This window comes from Suncus etruscus, chromosome X (genome assembly GCF_024139225.1).
Source record: "Suncus etruscus isolate mSunEtr1 chromosome X, mSunEtr1.pri.cur, whole genome shotgun sequence".
NCBI classification, from domain to species: domain Eukaryota; kingdom Metazoa; phylum Chordata; class Mammalia; order Eulipotyphla; family Soricidae; genus Suncus; species Suncus etruscus.
In genome coordinates this window covers 96,365,649-96,381,385 of record NC_064868.1, presented here as the reverse complement: position 1 = coordinate 96,381,385, position 15,737 = coordinate 96,365,649, and the positions used below count along the sequence as shown (strand labels likewise).

Here is a 15,737-nt window from a genome sequence, read left to right as displayed (position 1 = left end):
CCACTGTCACTGCAATTGCTCATCTCTGCTCTAGACTGTCTCAAGACCACATTTCTATCTGGGTTGAGAAACTTTAGTTGAAAAATGCAGGCCCTACCTTATCTGTATCATTTCTGGATATTATTACATACTTTTTTCTTATATCTCATAAATGAGTAAAATTATTCTGTCTATCCCTCTCCCTCTGACTCATTTCTTTTTTTTTTATTTTGGACCATACCTGGTGATGCTAAGGGGTTACTCCTGCCTATGCTCTCAGAAATAAGCTTGGTGGACAATATGGGACCTCAGGGATAGAACCCAGGTCCATCCTGGGTCAACCACATGCAAGGCAAATGCTCTACCATTGTGCTATCACTCCTGCCCCTCCCACTGACTCATTTCACTTAGCATAATAATCTCTATACCTACCCTAATTTACAAAAAAAAATCAAAGAATTTGTTTTTTAAAAATAGGATATTTTTTGGGCCCGGAGAGATAGCACAGCAGCGTTTGCCTTGCAAGCAGCTGATCCAGGACCAAAGGTGGTTGGTTCGAATCCCGGTGTCCCATATGGTCCCTGTGCCTGCCAGGAGCTACTTCTGAGCAGACAGCCAGGAGTAACTCCTGAGCACTGCCAGGTGTGGCCCAAAACCCCAAACCCTCCCCCCAAGAAAAGGATATTTTCATATGATGATGTAAATCCAGTTCAGATTTTCTTATAAATAAGAAGTTCAAATACAATTTGGAAATTGGAATGGTTGAATTACAGATTAGTTCTTAATGGCATCTGTAACCGCTGTGCTTTCTTCCATTCACTCTGTCAACTATAACCTGCTTTGTATATTTTTGTATATTTACAAAGTGGTTAAACCATCTCATCTAATTCCAGAATACTTTTATCAGCTGTTTTTTTTTGGGGGGTGTTTGTTTGTTTTTGGTTTTGGGCCACACCCAGTGACGCTCAGGGGTTACTTCTGGCTATATGCTCAGATATCACTCCTGGCTTGGGGGACCATATGGGACACGAGGGGATCAAACTGCGGTCTGTCCTACTGCAGTCTGTCCTAGGCTAGTACGGGCAAGGCAGACGCCTTACAGCTTGCACCACCACTCCGGCCCCAGCTGTTTTTTAATTCTTTAATAATTCTTGGAACCCTTGTTGGAAATTAGTTGATCACAAATATAAGGTTTGTTCATGAACTCATAAATCTACTCTATTGGTTTATATTTATATCTTATATCAATGTTACAATATCTTCTTTACTACAGTTGTATAAGTTTTAAAATCGAAAAATCTGAATTATTTTCCTTTATTGTTTCCAAGATTGTCTTGTCACTTTTGAGTGTGTTGTGTTTCCTAATGAATTTTAAGATTATCCTATTGAGAGGGTAGAATAAAAATTTAGCATGGATTTTGATAGTTAATGCATTGCTTGGTAAATTAATTAGGAAAATATTTTAATAGGAAGTTTTTACTTGTATTGTAATATTCCTAAGCTTATTAGCTCTAGTAGAATTTTTACTAAATTTGTCAGAAACCTTTATATGTGATCATGAAATCTGAGTTAGTAATACTTTTAGTACTTCTGTTGCGATTTGGATTATTTTTCTTCTTGCCTCTTTGATGTGGCTAAATTCATTATTTCAGCGTTGTACAAAGTAGTAATTATTCAAATCCATGTATTATTCATTTTAGACAGAAATAGCCTTTCATCAGTAATAACATTTCTAAACATGGTATTACTCTGGGTTTTAATGGATTTTCTTTATCGTGTTGGGAAAGTTTCCTCATATTCTCAATCTGCTGAATAGTATGTTATCATGAATGGTTATTTAATTTTTTCAAGGGGCTTTTTTTCTGTACAAAGATAATCATGTGATTTTTTTCTTCGTTTATATTGTTAACATGGTTATTGCATTGGCTTATTTTTTTCTTTATTTTTAAACTTCATTTATTGATTGATTGGGTTTTGGGCCACACTTGGCAGCGCTCAGGGTTTACTCCTGGTTCTGCACTCAGAAATCGCCTCTGCAGGTTGGGGGACCATATGGGATACTGGGAATCAAACCAGGTCCCTCCTGGATCTGCTGCATGCAAGGCAAACACCCCACCACTGTGCTATCTCTCCACCCCCTGTATTGGTTTATTTTCATATGTTGATCTATTTTTGTATTATCAGGTTAAATGTCAGTGAATCTTAGTCTGTAATTTATTAATATTAGATCACAAAGTAGAGGTTCAATTTTCTCATTTTTCCATTTTATTAAAGCACAGTGATTTACAGTTTCTGTATACTAATTTTCACAGTATCATAAAGTAGCATTGATATATAATTTTCATTTTATATCTTTGTCTGATTTTGGTATCCATTCTCATACAATAATCAGTGTCAGATACCACCAGGGTATCAAATGCTTGCAAGGGAGGAGCTATTGTCATTAAATCATCCGAGGCCAATTGAGTGTGTTTTTTAAAGTTACCATGAAGCTAATGAGAGAGGATGGGAAGAGTACCATTTTACAAGCCACTGAGCTCACGTTTTTAAATGAGATTTAACAATTTTCTATAGTAAATGTTCTCAGAATTTCTGTAATTTCGGGGTAATTTTCTAATCACAGAAAAATTGATTCTGTTTTTTGCCAGTATTCTTATTCCTTTTATAGAAAAAAGCATTTTCAGAGGACATTTTCAGCAGTCTCAATCCTATTATGGCTTCTCATTATGGAACACTGTGGCTGAGATCAAATATTACACCCGATCTGAAAAAGAATTTATATACTTAATGTCAAATCATATAAAATTATATAAATTAATAATGAACAGAGTCACAGTATAAAATATGGAGTATTAAGTCTTATAATATTGTATTTCATTGGGAGCCACACAGTGCTGCTCAGGGCTTTTTACTGGCTCTGTGCTTAGCGTGGTTATACCTGGTAGTATTTGGGTATGGATGACTGCAGATTAATTTAATGGATTTGCTTATTTAATAGTAATTTATAATAATGCTTTATGGGTGGAGACATAGTCCAGTGAATAGGATACTTGCTTTGCATGTAACAAACCTGATGTTGATCTACAACACTCATCTGGTCACCTGAACTCTGATAGGAGTGAATTCTGAGCACATAGAAAAGCATTAAGCACCCCCAGGTATGGGAACATGAACCAAAAAATAAAACAAAGTGCTATTTTAGAAATGATTTATTGTCATTGAATATATATATATTAAATACTAAGTGAAAAAAGTGTGGTATTTGGTCCAAATTTTAAAAGAGAAGAGAAACAAAAAAACACAAAAATACAATGTTTCCTTAACAGTAGTGCTTTCTAGGTAAGTTGGAGAGTTTTAATTTTATCCATTGCTTTTCACATTTTCTACATTTTTACATTAATGATTCAAAACTTTTATAACATTTTTGTCAAATGTTAAATCAAAATCAAAGTAATGATCTGATGTGTGCAAAAATTTGAAACAGAAAGCTATGCTGTTAATGGGAATGTAGAGGATAAAGCAAATATAAAAGATAACTTAGACAAATTACTAACTCTCGGTTATGAAGACAAATTGAATTATGATAGCAAAAGAAAAGATAATTCCCTATGGAAGAAAGTGTTTAGTTCTGGACACAACTGAAGTTGGTTGACATGGCGTGGGTGTCCTTGCTCAGAGTCTTCTGCCCTTTCCTCTTCACTGCCTGCTTCTGTTCTGCCTGAGGGTACCTCTGCTACAATGGTTTGTGGGGCAGCTGATTGAGGCCAGGGGATAAACTTGCAGAACATGTCTATTTGGGAACATATGTATGTGGGCTACTTTTCACTGGCATTCTGCTAGCTCTGGATATATTAGTAGCTTTTGGACCCTTCTCCTTTCACAACATCAAACTCCACAGTCTCCCCATCTCCAACACTACACAGAAACTCCCTGTGATTGTTTCCCTTAATAGCTGTCCAGTGAACAAAGACATCTTCTTTGTTGTCATTTTTGTTGCTATAAGCTTTCTGGACATTAAGCCATTGACAATGCTCAGGACTTGGATTGCCAGCATCAACTTTTCTCTCTGACTCCTGGCTTGGGGCACAGGTGTGTCTCTCTGGTCAAGCCATTTTCAGACTCTTGAGTCTGCTGAGATTGTAGCCAGCTCATCATCCTTGGGAGATGGAGCTCTCTCTGGTTTAATGCCAATAGTGAACAATAAATTTTCAGCCCTGGGGAAAGGCCCTTAGATTAAGAACTTATCACCACTAGAAAGGCATCCTTCCTCTCTTGGAACATATGTATGGGAAAATTTCTAGGGGGCCTGGCATGTACAGCTCATAGCTAAAAATGCAGGTAACTGGACCAGAGCAACATGCAAATGTTTAGTATGGGGGCCATGTGCACTCATGTTCCAGTGAAAGGCACAGCACATTCAGTCCAGCTTGACAGGTTTGTCATGGTGATTATCTACCAGAGGGTCAAGTCACTCACTGTTATCAGGTTTTTCTCTAGTCTTTTGGTTCCTGTTTGGGTACCAAGTGTAAGTGAAGCTGGTAAGTTCATATACCAAGATGTAGAAGTCACTGATGAGGTCAGAATCACTGGTGAGGTCACAGTCACCGGATGTAGAAGTCACTGGTAAGGGCAGATCTCAGGCTAGTAGAACACTCACAATCCATCAGCCACTTCAGCAGAGTAACTCAGTTTATTTCAGGTGGAAAAGGGATATTTATGTTAGGGAGAGTAAGGTAGAGAGTAAAGTGTGGACTCTGTGTCAGCTGATTTGGTCAGATGTGAGAGGAAATTACAACAGGGTGTGTGCTTCTGTGTTTAGGGAAGACAGTGTAAACAGATCAGGAAAAACAGTGTGTTTCTCTGGATATTAAAACAGGATGGGTGTGTGCTTAAGGTGATTAGCTACAGTTATGATGGCAAGCTGGAACAGGGGTTGGGGTATGGTCACATGGGATAGACTCTGGGAATATTAGTGGAGGGATATTGATATTATATGTCTAAAAACCAACTATGAATAACTTTAAATCATAGTTTTTATGTAAAGCATTTTTAAAAGACAAAAATATACTCATAATAACTCCATCTATGGAGAAAGGAACTCATATTGGAGAATTTGCCTGTCAAATAAAATTTATGATAGTGGACAAAAGCGTTATGTTTTTCAGATTTTCAATAATTAAGATTATTTCTTATTGAGATTATGCAGTCTAAATTTAAGAAATTTTACTTTGATCTTCTGTTTTAAGAGATCACTGCTTGGGGCCGGAGAGATAGCATGAAGGTAAGACCTTTCATGCAGAAGGTCATAGGTTCGAATCCCTGCGTCCCATATGGTCCCCTGTGCCTGCCAGGAGCAATTTCTGAGCACGGAGCCAGGAAAAACCCCTGAGCACTGCCGGGTGTGACCCAAAAACCACACACACACAAAAAAGATATCACTGCTTTGTTCAATGAATTTACTGTATAAAATAGCTTATTAGCAAGTGTTATCTTGATACCACTTTCCTTGCCTTTGCAGTGACTCAGTGTTCTAATATTTATGTTTTAGTTGTTACTGTTAATTATTGTGATTCGAGGAAAAATAAAACTATTGGGTCTTACTTATTTTTAATATTTTTCATGAATTTTAGGCAATGAACATTTTGACTTCAGTGTTGCTTTTGTATGCAAAAGAGGAAGAAGCTTTTTGGCTTCTGGTTGCTGTGTGTGAACGAATGTTGCCTGATTATTTTAATCGTCGAATCATTGGTAAGAAAAAGTTTACAAACTTATTTTTTAAATATTTAAATATTTCCTCTCTTTCAAATTTCCAGTCAAATGTAAGAAAGGATTAATTGAGGTAGGGTTTTCTCGGGGGTGGGACGGTTGGGGCCACATTCAACAGTGCTAAGGTCTGCTACTGCCTCTTCTCAGGGATCACTTCTGGTGCTAATGGGTTCAGATTCAGTGCTGGGGAATTGAACCAAACTTGGATGCATGCAAGGCAAGTGCCTGAAGCATGGTCCTATCTCCCCGGTTCCTTAATTTTGACATATACAAAATGCAGGCAATATCAAAGGGATGTTTTGGTGGCACATTCACTGGCATTATTAAGTATCTGATTAAAAAATATTGTTTAATGCATCTCTATAAAATAAAGTACCTAATTTGTTCTCTTGTTTTTTTTTAAACCATTCTGTGTATATACCTCTTCTTCTAATATCTCTCAACATGATACTTTCCAGAACCACTCAGCAGCAAATTACATGGTTTCCTCTAGGTCTCTTTAATATATTTTCTTTAGTTGTGGTCATCTGTTTATATTGTTTGATTAGATAGAAGGTATTTTAAGATGAAACCTTTTTTTTTTTTTTTTTTTTTTGGTTTTTGGGGCATACCCAACAGCACTCAGGGATTTCTTATGGCTCTATGCTCAGAAATTGCTCCTGGCAGGCTCAGATGACCATAAGAGATGCTGGGATTCGAACCACTGTCATTCTACATGCAAGGCAAATGCCCTACCTCCATGTTATTTCTCCAGCCCCAAAACCATTTCTTAATGTTTTATTTATCTCGTGTTTTATACCTTTTAGAGTTCTGTACATAATAAAACTTAATAAATGTTCAAATGTATTTTGAATAGATATAGAGATGTATGAAATATAAAGAAAAGCACTAAAGTAAGTCATAATTTATAAGAGAAGTTAGATCTATCAGCATAAAAATAGATCTCATAAGCTGTCAAAAACAAGTCATTTTGAAAGGTATTCACTTCAAAACTTCTTTTCTCTTCTTCAGGTGCCTTGGTGGATCAGGCAGTCTTTGAAGAACTTATCAGGGACCATTTCCCCCAGCTAACAGAACATATGACTGATATGACATTCTTTTCCTCGGTTTCTCTTTCTTGGTTCCTCACACTTTTTATTAGTGTGCTACCTATAGGAAGTGCAGTAAATGTGGTGGACTATTTCTTTTATGATGGAATAAGGGCCATTTTACAACTTGGATTAACTATAATTGACTATAATTTAGACAAATTGCTGGCATGTAAAGATGATGCTGAAGCTGTGACAACTTTAAACAGGTATGTCAGAAATGTAACATTATTTTATTTGTTTTAAGTACATATCCAGCAGCTCTCAGGGCTTACTTCTGGCTTTGTGCTCAGGTATCATTTTGGCTCAGGGGACTATATGAAGTGCCAGGGGTCAAACCTGGATTGGCCACATGCTAGGCAATTACCCTGTGAACGATACCATTGCTCCAATCCATTAACCATAAGGTTATGTATGAGGAGACCCTTAGAGATTATGTTGTACAGTTCAATTTTTGTTTGTTTTGGTGCCACAGGCAGCTATACTCAGGGCTTACTCCTGACTTTGCACTCAGGAATCACTACTGGTTGATTTCAGGGGACTGTGTGGGGTGCTGGGGACTGAACCCAGATCAATCATGTACAAGGCAAGCATCTTACCCACTGTACTATCTCTCCAGCCCCTGTTAAATTGCCTTATTTCACTAATCGATCCATTTATTTTGGTTTTAGGGGCATACCCAGAAAAACCTGGGACTTATTTATATTTATGACTGCACTCAGAGATCATTCCTGATGTTGGTCAGGGTATCATTGTAATGCTGATCATTGAACCTGGATTTGCCACATTCAAGACAAGCACCTTATATGTTGTATCATTCTGGCCCTATGATCCCCTTATTTTAAGATGAGGGAAGTGAACCATGGAAATGGCAAACAGCATTTCCAAGATCAGAAAGACAATTTAATGAAAGATCTAGTTTAATGAAAGATCCAGTCTTCTGTTTCCAGGTAGAATATAACCAAAGTAAAGTACTTTGAAGTGAAGTAGTAGGTTATTTGTACATTTCTATTAATATTGTTTATTCCATGTGCTGGATTTTGATTTATACCAGTTTGAACTATCAAATATCTTTATGTAAAACTCATTAAGATGGGGGGATGAGGGGCCGGGAGGTGGCGCTGGAGGTAAGGTGCCTGCCTTGCCTGCGCTAGCCTAGGACGGACCGCGGTTCGATCCCCCGGCGTCCCATATGGTCCCCCAAGCCAGGAGCGACTTCTGAGCGCATAGCCAGGAGTAACCCCTGAGCGTCACCGGGTGTGGCCCAAAAACCAAAAAAAAAAAAAAAAAAAAAAAAAAAAAAAAAAAAAAAAAAAAGATGGGGGGATGAATTGATGACATTATATATGACAGTTGGGGAAGATTGTTCTGGTTTCTAGCTGGTTTCAGTCAGTTAGCTCAAGCTTGATTTTCTTAGTGCCTTTCCTATGAATATTATTTTATAATTAAATATATGTGAAATATGTATATACTATATATGTAAATTTAAATACATTAATTTTAATTAGGTATTTTATAATGTATATGCATAAAATTCTATTGTTTAGAATAAAAATTTAGCTTTAATATTTCTCATCACATGCCTCTATATATGTACCTTGCTTTTTATCAGCACTGGTTATTTTGGAATTTGCTAAATATTTTCTAAACCTGTTTAATTCCTTCATCTTCTCCTTACTTCTGATTTCATTTTCTTTGCCGTTCTTTCCCCTTATTTCCCAAATGTATTTATTTATCTTGTTTTGGGCCCCACTTGGCAGTACTAAAGGACCACTCCTGGAGATACCTGGGGGACCGTAATTTGTACTGGGAATTAAACTCAGGGTAGCTGCTTGAAAGGCACACACTCTACCCACTGCATTATTTTCCTAGCTCCCAACTATCATTAAATTTTACTGCTTTATAGGGATTTTCTTTGTCCTCTTAGTTGAAATTAACCTTTGATTGACTAGGGAGAAATCAATTATCATGTTCTCTGCATTTTACTTCCACTGATTCTTGCATAATTGTCATTTTGCATAGGTTCTTTGACAACGTCACTAATAAAGATAGCCCACTGCCTTCAAGTGTTCATCAGGGCTCAAATATGAATGATGGAGGAAAAGGCAGGAATATCAAAGTGGATATTGCACAGTTGATTAGAGAATCAAATGAAGTAAGTGGTTCTGAGCCATATCTACAATAGAACTGATTTGAATATGATAAATACTATAGCTACATATAGTTACATGTGCTATATTAAGAATAAGGTACAATTTGGGGCCGGAGAGGTGACACTAAGGTAAGGTGTCTGTCTTGCAAGTGCTAGCCAAGGAAGGACACCGGTTCGATCCCCCGATGTCCCATATGGTCCCCCCAAGCCAGGGGCAATTTCTGAGTGCTTAGCCAGGAGTAACCCCTGAGCATCAAATGGGTGTGGCCCAAGAAACCAAAAAAAAAATAAGGTACACTTTAAAATGGCATTTAAAATATCTAATATCACTTTAAGAATAACTTTTATGAACTATTCATTTATGCTATGGTAGTTCTGTCTTAGCCAGCATATCAATTTTTTTTCTTTTTTTCTTTTTTCTTTTTAATTATGAGAACAATGATGCAAAGAGGAGAAGGTAAAGTTACAGTGGAAGGACAATCGCACATAAACAGAGTTCTCAAAAGAAATCCCCTTGTTGACACCTAAATATTGAACTTACAGTCAAAGAACATTAAGAAAAATAAGGCAGAACCCATGCACAATTACTTTGTCCACAAGTCCCCCGATTGTAGTACATTATAGTATTTCTTAGCAGTACACAAAGTAATCTAAAACCATGAGATTTATGTGATTCCTTAAAACTTGAAGGCATAGTATTTTTTTATATTTTCATGCACATGCATATTAGTTTAAGTTAACATCAAAAGTTTAAGGTTTTTTTTAAGGGTTAGAGTCAAAAGAACACAGTAAAAATGGTGTTAGAGTGGCAAATATTGTTTGCATAGTCCCACCAAAATAGGGGGGACATGGAAAGGAAAAGCCTTGGTCTAAATACAAGGAGACCCTACCCCTGAAGTTTCCTGGCATAAGACCAATTCTAGGCTCCAGGCAAACTAGTTTATTCAATCCAAGTCATTGTCTGTAGTGACAACACAGCTTTATTTTTCACTGTGTCTTAATTTTTGTGGATTTATTTGCCATTGGTTCAGCAATTTAGACAATCATATTTTGGTATAGACTACATGTATATATCCTTTATTATAATATACTCTCATAGTTGTTCTGTTTTGATTTTACTTAGTATTATATTAATATTAATCTTTTGATGTACCTAACTTATAAATTAAATATAATCATAGATATATATTTAGGAAAAAACAGTATACACTCATCCTTTGGATTCTGTGGTGTATTGGTTCTAGGACCTTTGTGAATACCAAATCAACATATTACTATCGTTTATATAAATAAATGTAGAAGTTACCATGCATATAAAATGAACTTACTGTATAACTACTACTTCAGTTTGCTTTTTATTAAGTGAAACTATATTAATTTTTTCACAATGACCACCTTAAACTATTTATGCTAAAATTAAAATAAAATTATTTTCTTCTTAGTGTCTAAGAATTTTTCTAATGTTCGTGCATGAGTCTAAACACATAGTAAATGACATTCTCTCTAGCAACTATATAGAAAAACACAAAGGTGAGAAGTGAAAATTTGCATATTCACTGAACAAATTAGTAAAATAGCTAGAAATAGAGAGCTAAGACCTTTAAGAACAAAATCTGGTGAAATTGAAGTGAGAAGAGTGGATTTAATTATGAATGGGTGTTCACTGAAATTATATTTCTTACAGAAATTTGGCACTATTTGCTATGAAGATATACACAGTATGCGCTGTCGAAATAGATTGTATGTCATACAGACACTAGAGGAAACAACAAAGCATAATGTGGTAAGCATATATCCAATAAAGAAAAGTAATTCGAGTAACTTTTTTTTCAACTTTATTTAAAGAAGCATAATTTTTTTAAATATATAAAAACTAAACTTTTGAGCTGGGTTCATGGCATAGCTAAGCTTATTGCACACCTTTTAAGAGAAAAGATGCTATTTTTAAATACTTGCATTGTGTTGGTTTCTCCAATATTTTTTGTATTGTTTGAACTTTAGTATTTAATGCTATGATGTAAGAGTATAAGCATAATTTATTTGTAGTGTGCAACATCAATAAGAACTGGAACTGGAGACGGGACCAGAGCAATAGTAGAGCAGGTAGGGCACTTGTCTTGCATGTAGCCATTTTGGGTTTGATCCCCAGCATCTCATATGATCCACCTAATACCTCCAAGAGTAATTTCTGAGTACAGACCCAGGAGTAACCAAGTGTGAAAAACGCCCCAAAATAAAACTAGAAGAAAACTGGAGCTGCATAGATAGTACAGTACACTAGGTGGGGCACTTGCCTTGTACGTAACCAACATGGATTTAATTCCAGCCACCTCAGATCTCCACCAAAACTGATCCATGTATGTAAAACCAGAAGTAAGCCCTGCAAGCCTCCAAGTGTGTACAAAAACAAAGAAGAAAGGAATGAAGAAAGGGGGAGGGAGGAAGGAGAGAGAGGGAGGATTGACAAAGGAAGGAATGGACCAGGGGAGGAAAGAATGGAGAGGGAGGGAGGGAGAGAGAGAGGAAGGGAGGGAGGGAGGAAGGAAGGAAGGGAGGGAGGGAGGAAGGAAGGAAGGAAGGAAGGGAGGGAGGGAGGGAGGGAGGGAGGGAGGGAGAGGAAAGGAGGAAGGAGGGAGGGAGAAGAAAGGAGGAAGGATGGAGGGAAGAAGGAAGGAAGGAAGGAAGGAGAGGGAGGGAGGAGGAAAGAAGCAAGGAGGGAAGGAGAGAGGGAAGAGGAAAGAGGGAAGGAAGGAAAAAGGAAGGAAGGAAGGAGGGAAGGAAGGAAAAAGGAAGGAAGGAAGGAAGGAAGGAAGGAAGGAAGGAAGGAAGGAAGGAAGGAAGGACAACTAAGGAACATGGAAATCAGTGCCAATATATGATTTACTATTTTTGATACCTAAAGGTAAAACATGTGTACCAGAATATTTTAAATGTACTCCTTTTTATATTAAGATGACTACATAAGAAGTTATTGATATTGATTCCATCTGTTAAGTGAGATTATAGATACTTAGAAAAGTTACTTTACTGTTTAATATTATTCTATGGTTTTTATGCATTTATTATGAGCATACATTGTTTTTGTAAACTGGTTTATTTAAAGAATAAGTCCTCAGAGATACATATCTGGGAATATTAACATTTCTAACTGTTCCAGATATAAATTTCAGTTAAATAATGCAATGATATTACTGTGATGACATAGTCAACATAAAACCCTTATTTTAAAAATTGGTAATTCAAAAAATTTGTAATTCATTGTCTGGTTATTTGATTCCTGTTTCTATTTTCTTTCCCTCCAGTTTTATTGAGAAATAATTTATATAAACATAAGCTTCTTAAAATACTGATATGATCAATGTTTTTTGTAAATAATGTATGCATTACAAAAATGTAGATGGTAAAGTTTTCCCACCCAGTGAATAACCAGTATTAAAATGATTGGTTACATGTTCTTCCAGTGACAGTACAGCAGTTACAGCACTTGCACATTGCATGCAGCTGACTTGGGTTCAATCCCCAGTATCCTGTATGGACCCCTATCCCCACCAGAAATAATCCTTGAGTTCAGGACCAGGAGTATCCCCAGAACATTGTCAGGTGTGGCCAAAACAACTGAAAAAAAGAACATTTATGTTCTACAGATCCTTCTTCTATGTGACTAAGTACATAAATATGTCTATTAATGTGTAGAGAATAATGGTTTCTGAATAAGATCAAACTAGTCACTTTATTATGCAGTTTACTTTTTACTTATTTTACCCAAAAGTATATCATGTTTAGGGGCCAGCTGGATAGAGAGATAGTACAGCAGATAGGATACTTGCCTTGTATGTTGCCAACTTGGATTCAATTCCAGCCACCTTAGACCCCCTCCTAAAGTAATCCTTGTAGATTCAGCTCTTGCCTTCAAGGAGACCAACCCAATTTGATCCCTAGCATCCCATATGGCCCCCTGAGCCCACCAGGAGTGATTCCTGAGTGCAGAGCCAAGAGTAATCCCTGAACACTGCCAGATGTGGCCCACAAAAAAAGGGAAAATATATCATGCTCAGTACATATCAGTAGATCTATATGTACCTCATTTCTTAATGTATTGAATTGATACATAACATATCACAATATTAATATAATTATTTAACTTTTTGTTATTGATGAATTTATAGTATGATGTAATTATTCCTCTTACACGAAATTTTTCTAAACTTCCCTAATGTATAGTCTCTTAAGTATTTGTAGTAGTTATTTTGTAAGGTAGTTTTCTGAAAGTAAAATCTGGTTGTGTTCACTTAAATTATTTTTTGGTTTCACTAGGACCACACCTAATGATATTAGGGGTTAATCCTGACTCTATATTCAGGAATTACTCCTAGTAGTACTCAAGGGATCAAACCTGGGTGCTGCATGCAAAGCAAGTGTTCTGTCCACTCTATTATCTCTCTAGTCTCATGTATACCTAAATTTTTATGTGGGGTTTGCTAAGTTAGAATGTGATAGATCTTATTATTCAAAATTTTGTAAACTCTTGAAAATTAATTATAATTATATCATTTATGTGTAAGGATGACCATTTGTCCCACATTCTCATTAATGTAATTTATTAAAAATTAAATTGTGCCAATTTGATAGATAAAATGAGGTATCATTTTTATTTTTATTTTATTGATTACATTTTAGTCTATTTTACTTGGTAATTGCCTATTATTTATACATATTTTCTTGTATTTCAGTTTTCTTTTTTATTGTAGGAACTTTAGAGACATTAATTCTTTGTGTGTGTGTGTGTGTGTGTGTGTGTGTGTGTGTGTGTGTGTGTGTGGTTTTTGGGTCACACCTGGCAGTGCTCAGGGGAAACTCCTGGCTCCATGCTCAGAAATTGCTCCTGGCAGGCACAGGGGACCATATGGGAAGCCGGATTCGAACTGATGACCTTCTTCATGAAAGGCAAACGCCTTACCTCCATGCTGTCTCTCTGGCCCCAGAGACATTAATTCTTAATTTCATTTGTGACAAATATTTTTCCTCCCCGAATCTTGTTTATTTTTATTAATATATTGCAAAGTATACAAGATTCTAATTGTTATAGTCAAATATTTCTCTTTTCTTACATGTTATGTTTGTTTCATGTCAGTTTAGCATGGCTTTCCCTGTACATAATTTTATGAATTATAAGCATTTTATCTTATAAATTTAAAGTAATTTGTATATGTCTTTTAATGTTAAATCCTAATACAACTAACATATATAGGTATTAAAGTTTAACTCCTCTGTGTGTATAGGATTCACTAACCTCATGACATAAGTACTAGTCTATCCCATCACAAAAAGACCTCTACCCTTTCACTGTACCAATCACCCTCTTTCCCTCTCTTAACCATCATAGAGTTCATTGAAATGAATTAAACAAACACACTGGTTAAAAACAACAAAACTGGCCTCTATTACTTTTCTTTCACCTTTCTTAAATAGCATAATTATATTATTTGTGCTTTTTTTTCATGAAGTCGGATAAAATTACCTATTTTTATTCCTTCTTGGATTAGGTTTTTTGAACAGAGACGAGATATACATGTTCTAAAAGATTTAAAAGTATTTTCTGACAGCCTCAAATGATGGCATGATGAATTGCTTATGTAGTGTGAGAGGAATATATTGAATAAGATTTATAATTCTGTTGCTCATATTTATAGACATTACATGAATATCCATTGGCAGTCATTTCTGGGTTTCAGAAGATTAAAGTCAAATCATGCAGCTGAATAGAACTGAACTATAGACTATGTAGATCTTTTTATAGAGGGCAAACAGGTACATTTAACTTTAGTGTTCATTTTAAAAGTTAATAGAAAAATGTTTGAATCTGACAAAGAATGATTTCTATGTGGCTACAAAGAGAATTTCCATACTCAAGTGTTAAATTCTAAAGTGCTTTTAATCCTTTTTAAGTTGCGCGTTGTATCACAAGATGTGAAATTGAGCCTTCATGAGTTGGATGAACTTTATGCCATCTTTAAGGTACTGTTTTTCTTCTTTAAGTTACAAAATAATGCCCTTTTAAAAGTATTTTATCACAAATCTTAAATATTTTTGTTTTTTTGTGTGTGATTAAGTTTTTATTTAATCCATTATGATTTAAAAAGTTATTCATGTTGGGCTTTAAACATTCAATATTTCAGGACAATCCCACTACCAGTGTCAAATTTCTTCTACAAATATTCCCAGATTCCGTCCCATGCAACTATCACCTGCCCCAGCCTGCCATCATAACAAGCACCTTTTTAACTTTGGTTGTTAAAATTTGTGCCTTATGATTTCATTGTTGTTGACTCTGGCTTGGATATTTAGTTCTGACCTTTCTTAACACCACAATGCATCTGAGACCCCTTAACACGTCTCCCATCATTTCGTATATGTATTTTTCTTCTGTCCCAACTAACAGGGCACACAGCTTCAAGGTTGCCTGGGAGAGTATGAAAGCGAACAAAGACACAAAACAGACAAGACACAGAGACAGAGTACAAATGGAAGAAGAGTCTGTTTATTTATTTATTTTTAAATAAAATTTTATTTAAGTGCCATAATTACAAGTTTGTTTGTAGTTGGGTTTCAGTCATAAACAGAATACCCCCCTTCACCAGTGCAACATTCCCACCACCGAGGTCCTCCCCCCACCCTTGCCTGTATTCGAAACAGGCATTCTACTTCTCTCATTCTTTAACATTGTCATGCTAGTTGTTAGTGTAGTTATTTCC

General features: G+C 36.0%; 2 protein-coding genes across 2 annotated transcripts in view; one reads left to right on the top strand and one right to left on the bottom strand.

The window, feature by feature from the left end:
* Positions 1 to 15,737, bottom strand: part of VAMP7 (vesicle associated membrane protein 7) — a 1,102,798-nt gene that overhangs the window by 580,965 nt on the left and 506,096 nt on the right. The gene's annotated exons all lie outside the window — the stretch shown is intronic.
* TBC1D8B (TBC1 domain family member 8B) overlaps positions 1 to 15,737 on the top strand; it is a 103,853-nt gene that overhangs the window by 66,506 nt on the left and 21,610 nt on the right. The window contains exons 11-15 of the mRNA XM_049766722.1: positions 5,610 to 5,727; positions 6,757 to 7,042; positions 8,856 to 8,988; positions 10,670 to 10,768; positions 14,932 to 15,000. Of these exons, the coding sequence (XP_049622679.1) occupies positions 5,610 to 5,727; positions 6,757 to 7,042; positions 8,856 to 8,988; positions 10,670 to 10,768; positions 14,932 to 15,000 (705 nt within the window). The remainder of the gene's footprint in view (positions 1 to 5,609; positions 5,728 to 6,756; positions 7,043 to 8,855; positions 8,989 to 10,669; positions 10,769 to 14,931; positions 15,001 to 15,737) is intronic.